The sequence below is a fragment of the Olea europaea genome, unplaced genomic scaffold, assembly GCF_002742605.1.
Source record: "Olea europaea var. sylvestris unplaced genomic scaffold, O_europaea_v1 scaffold2612, whole genome shotgun sequence".
Classification (NCBI taxonomy): domain Eukaryota; kingdom Viridiplantae; phylum Streptophyta; class Magnoliopsida; order Lamiales; family Oleaceae; genus Olea; species Olea europaea.
Window position 1 is genome coordinate 1 of NW_019244445.1, and position 7,732 is coordinate 7,732.

Genomic DNA, 7,732 nt, shown 5'->3' on the forward strand with positions numbered 1-7,732 from the left:
TGTTCCAAACTGCGATTATACTTGTATTCGCACTAACCGTCATGAAAATCAAAAGTCCTAAGGTCAGGTTCAATGCAATGGCGGTCGAAAGTTTCAATTCCAACAACGCAAACTCGACTTCAATCGACATGCAATTGCTAACACAAATCTCTGTGAAAAACACAAATTTTGGGCACTTCAAGTATGATAACAGTACACTTACTATCTTATACAATGGCATGCCTGTTGGAGAGGCTGTGATACCCCGGGGACGTGCCAAAGCCCGAAAAACGCAGAAATTTAACATTTCAGTTGGTGTAAGTTCGGATAGGCTTTCTGGGAATACAAATCTTGGAAATGATATGAATTCTGAGGTTATAAGGTTGAGTAGCCATGCAAAGTTGAGTGGGAAGGTGCATTTGATGAAGGTGATTAAGAAGAAGAAATCTGGTGAAATGAACTGTGATTGGACGATCAATTTAGCAACTAGACAGGTTCAGGATTTGAAGTGCAAGTGATGAATATATGTGTATATTCATTTTATGTATTATTTATGAATTATCTTGTGTACTTTCTATGTTTGATTTCATTATTTATGTAGATTTGTTTATTTCTGAATTATAGTGCTTTAAAAAAATATATATTTATAATTAGAGTCGAACTCATGGAGCTAATTTTTGCTTTTCACTTGTGCCGGCGTTTAAAAATTTGAAGTGAGACGTACTTGCGTAAAAGTCATTCAACAACTTGACAACGAGTATCCGGGCCTGTCATTGAAGAGTGATTGTCCAAATTTCGAACCAATCCAACGGAAAACTATGTCGAACTAACTTTACTAATAAATAATTTAACAAGAAAAAGGTCTCGACTTTCTATAAGTTAATTATCAACAATTTCACACGTTAATGACCAGTGAAGTTCTCAGCATTTGTCCTACATGTTTGACAAGTATTTATAAACAATTTCTCAAAAAAATCTTATAAAAATCTGACTTTTAACATAATCAAACAAGGGCTAAATCCTGTAATTGTCCCCATAGGTTATGTAGGTGTTCACAAACAGAATGAAGAAAACAGGGGCTTAGCGGCTTAGCCTAAGAGGAGCTTTGTCTTTGGCTAGTGTGGCCGAGTTGAGAGAGAGTCAAATTGATATTGGTGATGAAGAAGAAGAAGTCCGTTGATATGAAATGTACCGTGTCAATTAACTTGTCGAGTACATGAAATGCAAGTGATGAAATTCCGGCAAAGGAAACAAGCACATGTGGCAAGCAGCTGGCCCCGATCAAATAGGAGGCATGGCATAGGTTGTAAGTGTCATGCCCTAGATCTAATCGATTTAGATTGTAAATACTTTTAATATGTTTAATGCATTTAATTTTGGCAAGATCTATTATTTATTTAAATTAATTTTGTGATAAATAATATTAAATAATAGAATCCGAAGATCCAAGTTTAAGTGATTTGTTAATTATAAGGAGTTGTGATTGTGAGATACAAATTACGTATGATTGGATCTTGAATAAATCGTGGTCATAAGTAATAACGAGATACGGATATCGTTAATACAGTTAGACCATTATGTGTGACATTTCTTACTTGTGAAGTAAGTAGTTGATCTCATGAGCTAAAGTGTGGTGACGCTTAAATGAACACGTGGATGTTTTGTTATAAAACAAAACATTGGAGACCCGCTAAAAGATTCCACATGGATAACTATCTGAGTGTCAGTGGTTAATCTCTAACGTTTGGTAATGAAATTGGTCCTATAATTTGAGGTCATCATAGTGCCTTGTATGAGGACAGTCATACTTTGACGGTGTTAGATTTTGCTCTGTCAAGAGCCGCTAATACGACGACATTATTCGGGTACATCAAGAACCATATGAAGGTTGTGAATGACCAATAGAGGATTCGTCACTGATAGATAGTAAGAGATTGTGATCTGTATTTCGTTCAATTAAGTCAATAACGAAATCATTGGCCAAGGTATACATACTCATTTTCGACTCATATTGACTTAATAGTAAAATGAAAGATATGATTGATAATCGAGATTGACACACTTTCATATCTCGTAGTTGATCGAATCATATTGACGAAGGGATTATAATTTCATGGTAAACGAACAGTTTTGATTTTGTCATACCACGTGACATTTCTCGTCATATGTGTTGCCATGATACATTGCTACATGTCAATTTGGGACGGCGAGTGTGAATTTGTGATAAATTAAAAGGGTATTTAATTTATCAATTTTGATTAGATCAAAATAATATTTCACGTCGTTAGGTATCGTGGTCGGAAACCTAATAGGTCGCACACAAAAGAGAATTGGAAGATTGTAAATTGTCAATTGATTAATTTAACAATAGTTGGATAAATTAATTAATTGAATTTGTTATTTATATTCCCGAATTAATTAATTTGATTAATTAATTCACGGACCGGACCCGTTTGGTTTTATATAAATATATGGCTAGGGTTTAAGATCCATAAAATTTTTATTATTCTTGCTGGCACAAGAGGAAAAACCCTAACGGTTACAGTTTATTCTTTGTGTGGATTTCATTAGAAGCTGGACAATTGGACAACTGTGAGAGGCAGATTCAAATTGTTGGAAAGGAATAACGCAAAGGAGTTTGCAAAATCAAGAAAAAAATATATTTCTTATCACAGTTCTTATCTAAATATAAAGCTGAATTTTGAATGGAAATTGAAATTGTTTAATTTCGCTGTGCATGTTTAAGTAAATTCCCAACATAGGTTATGTTTGCATTTGAAAATGTATCTCAACTTGATGATCATAATTTATTTTTGTGCATTTTCAGTTCAACTTCCAAGCCATGGAATGTTGGATGGACGTTATCATTCAACCAGAGAAGTATATTTGACTATATACCTATGTTTTGGTACGTCGAATTTGAAGTAAATATTGTTATGCATCTCTTTTGTTTAATCAATTTAGTGGTACTAATAAAACACAAAACTAATTAAAAGTACACAACCTTTCAGCTTCTAGATGTGTGTTGTTAGGATTCCTGTTAGGATTCACTAATGTGGCCATTAATGAAATCTTAATTTTGGTTATGAATAAGTGAAGTTTTAAATTAAGATTAATTAAATAAATTTTTATCTTCCAAAATTGAAATGAATTATGATCTTGGTTCATGAAGAGCTAACGCATCGAATAAATTATGTGCAATGGTGATATGCTCTAAAGTCAAGGGCGACGAATGGGCTAATCTGCTTGCAGGCTTAGACTTGTCAGACGTAGGACATGATCAAGCCAAACATCCTTTTTTTCCCTATGGCGACTCGTTTTTGAGCTTGATGAAAATGCGTGGGATTATGGACTCATGGATGACTCTACTCGAACATTGCTTCCTTTATCTGAAGTCCTATAAATGAAGGAGTCTAGATATTAAAAAGAGGTGCTTGAAGCACCTTTTTCTAGATTAATTAATGCTTAATAATATGACGCCTATCTAGAAATTTATAAGCCTTTGCATTCAAACAGCAGAATACAATAAAAGTCAACAAAACAATGGAAAAATGATGGTTATGGACTTGATCAGTTGATCATGGCCCCATTTTATTAAATGTTTGAAATAACATCAATTCAAGTTGAACATCAAGAGGATAAGGGAGATTTTTATAAATGGCCTGCTACTATTCATTTTTGGTAAAATGTCTATAATACCCTTAATGAAATGACTTATCATATTTTGTACAAGATATCCTTAATTTATTGGGATAGTTCCAAAATTCTTCTATTTCTCTCATTTCGGATTTTAATATATAGTTTCATCCATTGATCTAATAAATTAGCATAATCTGTAATATAATTGTCATGTAATTTACTAAAATTATCATATTCCTTAGATGAAACATCCATAGTTTCTAGTTGGGCAAAAATATTTCTTATTTTTTCTAATAGTTTTTATAACAGATTATCTAATCATTTAATTGTATAACCTGGTATTCAGATAATTCCTTGCAAACTTTATAAATAATAATAACATGTTAGATAAGTTTTTTGCAAACATGAAAAGTAATAATCCTTACGATTCTTTCAAGATATTAGAAGAATTCTTTCTAAATTTAACAAAGACAATAATTTTACCTTACTTTTGATCTTAAATCTGTATTCTTAGAACCGAGTGACCTTCAGGCTCTGAATCTGCAAACTGCTCCCTCAAACGGCCTCTTGCCTTAATGAGAATTCTGCTATTTCAGCTTCTTGCCCTCACTGTATCTTTTCTTAGAATTAAGAATAAAGATTCTTAAGTAAAGAAAATTATCTCTTTGTTAAAGTAAGAAAGAAATTATCTTCTTCAATCTATCAAGAATCTATGGGATAGAAGGTTTAGAAACTCATATTTTTCTGATATCAAAAGATTGAAATTTTATTTCTATAATGATTTATACAAGGTTTTTATTGTATACAATGGGTTTCCAGAAAAACTGGTTTTGAAGAAAGCTTAAGGAAAGAGAATGGTTTTCAATTCGAGATGATCCATTCTTTCCCAAAGACCTCTATTTATACATGACTCAAACTTACTATTATTGATCTATTACATCATTGCATACATCAGAATTTTGAAAAAAGGCTCACATGCCTCTCTATTTTTTTTCCTCCTGGGGTCTACATTTTCACATGCATTCTTTGCCTTTTTATCCAATGAGCATCTTTTCTTTATTATTGCATTTTCATCTTTGGCTCCATATGCAGCTGGCTAGATGCTTTTCTATTATTGCTTTTCCATCTTTGGCTTCATATGCAGCTGGCTAGATGCTTTGGTAGTGGTAGGTCCTTTTCATCCATCAATCTTTCAATTTTGTCTACATGTGGGGCACTCCCTCAATCTGCATGATTCTTGGATTGTTGTTGGACTTCCACTAATTTGATGGGTATCAAATTTCTGGATATATTCTTTCAAGATGGTAGATTTTTCTTTTCCATTATTTGTAAGGAGTGTTCATCCTTCATATTGGCACAAGCATCTGAATTTTTTATCATATAAGTTCTTTGCAATGTTGTAAAGAACTTTCATCCCCAAAACTCTCCGGGATTTAATCCATGATTTATTGATTTTAGGTAATGGTTTATTCGGCCAACTTCAATCTGGAAATCTCGGCCAACATATCCAATTGTAATAATATGTTCAGCAGGATAGTATATCCTTCCATCAATTTCGGGACTTATTGAATAAAATTTGATATAAATCGATCTTCCTTGGGCAAATTTTGAAACTTCTGCCCTGAATATATCATCAAATTTTTCAATTTCTTTTAAATCTTTTCCTGGATAGATCAAATCCAGTAATCCATAATCTGCTGCCATTTTGACCATGAAAGGGTCTGCATCTTTGGTAATTATTAATCTTGGATAAACATGATCCCCTGATGAAATAAAATAAGATTCATTTTCTTCCAATTCATAAACAATCTTAGCAAATGACTATATTCTTCTTCTCTTGATGTTAAAGGGGTATCATCATCTTCATCAGTTTTGATTCTTATAACTCTTGTATGCTCATCACTATTTTTTATAGTCACCTTCCGGGGACTTGATATGTCTCTTTTGATATTGCTGGGTCCACTGCTGCTTCCTGGCTGTGTACCTGTTTGTATTTTTGAGATTGTATCAATTGGCATTTCCTGTTTGGTATCTAATGACTCGAATTGTGAAGTAATATCAACAATTCTGTCATTCAATTCTTTGGTATATTTGGAATGAGAATTAGAGATTTTCACCAACAACTTGACATTTTGTTGGATAGTTTCTGCCATTTCCTCTAACTACTCAATTCCAATTTTCATATATTCATATTCTTCCATGAGAAATTTCATTCGTCTGTTGACGTCTATTAATGAATTTTTTATATTATCCATCTCCAAATTCGATGTTCCTGCTCAAAAAATCTGCAAGATAATTATTTATTCCTTTAATATGGACAATATCAAAATTGTAGAATGATAAATATGCTTGCCATCTGTGTAACCTTCTATATTGAGGTTCCATAGGTAATTTATTTCTAATAAGACCTGCAACTTGAGAATTATCAGTTTCAACAATGAATTTTTTAGATAAAAGAAATAATGAAAACTTTTTTATTCCTCTAATAATTGCTAACAATTCTTTCTCATGGGTAGTATAATTTATTTCTGCTTGGTTAAAAGTTCCACTTGAATATCTGCATATTTCATTTAAATCTGTTTTTAATATAGCTGTCCAATATTTATCCGAGGCATCAGTATTAACAATTAAATTATCTTTTTCATCTGGTAATCTTAATTTTGGTAAATTTTTACATTCTTCTTTTAATGCTTTAACAATTTCGGTATGTTCTTTATTCCAACCTTTAGTATTTGTTTTCCTAAGTAGAATTTGTATCTTATGTCTCTTTTTTGAGAGATTTCAATAAATCCTTCAACATAGTTTAAACATCCTAAAAATTTTTGTATTTGTTCTTTGGATTTTAATTCATCTAGAAAGCTTTCTATCTTTTTAGATATATGAGTCTGTAATTTTATTCCTTTTCTATCTATTGATAATCCAAAAAAATCTATTTCTTGTTTCTCTATTATAGATTTCTTTTTAGAAAGTACAATCCCTTCCTTTTTGCATTCATTTATGAATTGTAATAGATGATTCCTATGTTCTCTTTTATTATTAGAGCATATTAGTATATCATCAATATAAACAATAAGAAAATCACTATACTTTTTGAATATATTATCCATTTTTCTTTGATATATTTGTGGTGCATTTTTTAAACCAAATGGCATAACTAACCATTCATATTTTCCTTGAGGTGTACTAAAAGCTGTATATTGTATACTATCTTCTTCCATTTTTATTTGCCAGAATCCTGATTTACAATCAAATTTGGAATAATATTATTTTTTTGCAAGGTTTATTAGGACTTCTTTATTTGGTAAAAAGTAACCATCAAATTTAGTATATTTATTTAATTCTTTATAGTTTATTACCATTCTAGCTTTTTCTCTAACCTGCTCAGAATATTTCATAACCATAAAAGCTGGACTACTATGAGGTCCATTACTGGGTCTAATTAGCTTTTGTTCTAATAGTTCTTTTATCTGAGTTTTAAATTCTTGCATATCCTGTAAGGTATACATCATTGGTCTAACTCTTATTATAACATTTTCTGTTAATTCTATCTTAGCTTTAGGATGGTATGGTTTCCAAAATAATAATGGGTTTTCTCCATAAATTCTTTCTAATTATTCTATGATTTTTTCCATATTTATCTCTATTTCTGTTTTTAGGATCTTTTTATATGATAGTTTTTTATTTTTTAATTCATCTTGTACTATTGGTCTTTTTTCCCATATATCACCACGCTGGGCTGGCTGAACTCTGTAGGGTCTAAATTCTCTTGGTATTTTTAATAGATGTGTCAAGGTGTTTGTAACATTATCATGTAATTATTTTGTTTATAATATTGAAATTGTTGGATAAAGTCATTTCCTAATAAGATATCACATTCTAGTTTATTATAATTGTATACTTTATTTATTATAACTTGTTTACTACCAAGTATTATATTAACCTTTTCAGCACTATCAATTATTTGAGTACTTTCTCCAGTTACTCCTGTTATTTTTATTTTACTATTTTTATTCCATGATTTTATTAAGAAATTTTTAAATATTGTTATATCACTTACTGTATCAATTAAGGCACAAGTTGTTATATTCGTTTCTACTATAGTAACTTGTATATA

At 31.0% G+C, this 7,732-nt stretch overlaps 1 protein-coding gene across 1 annotated transcript; it reads left to right on the plus strand.

Annotated features, from left to right (window-relative positions):
• Positions 1 to 77: 77 nt before the first annotated feature.
• LOC111383092 (late embryogenesis abundant protein At1g64065-like) lies at positions 78 to 497 on the plus strand. Its single transcript, XM_023007160.1, has one exon. The coding sequence runs from the start codon at positions 78 to 80 to the stop codon at positions 495 to 497; it is 420 nt and encodes a 139-aa protein (XP_022862928.1).
• The last annotated feature ends 7,235 nt before the right edge of the window (positions 498 to 7,732 follow it).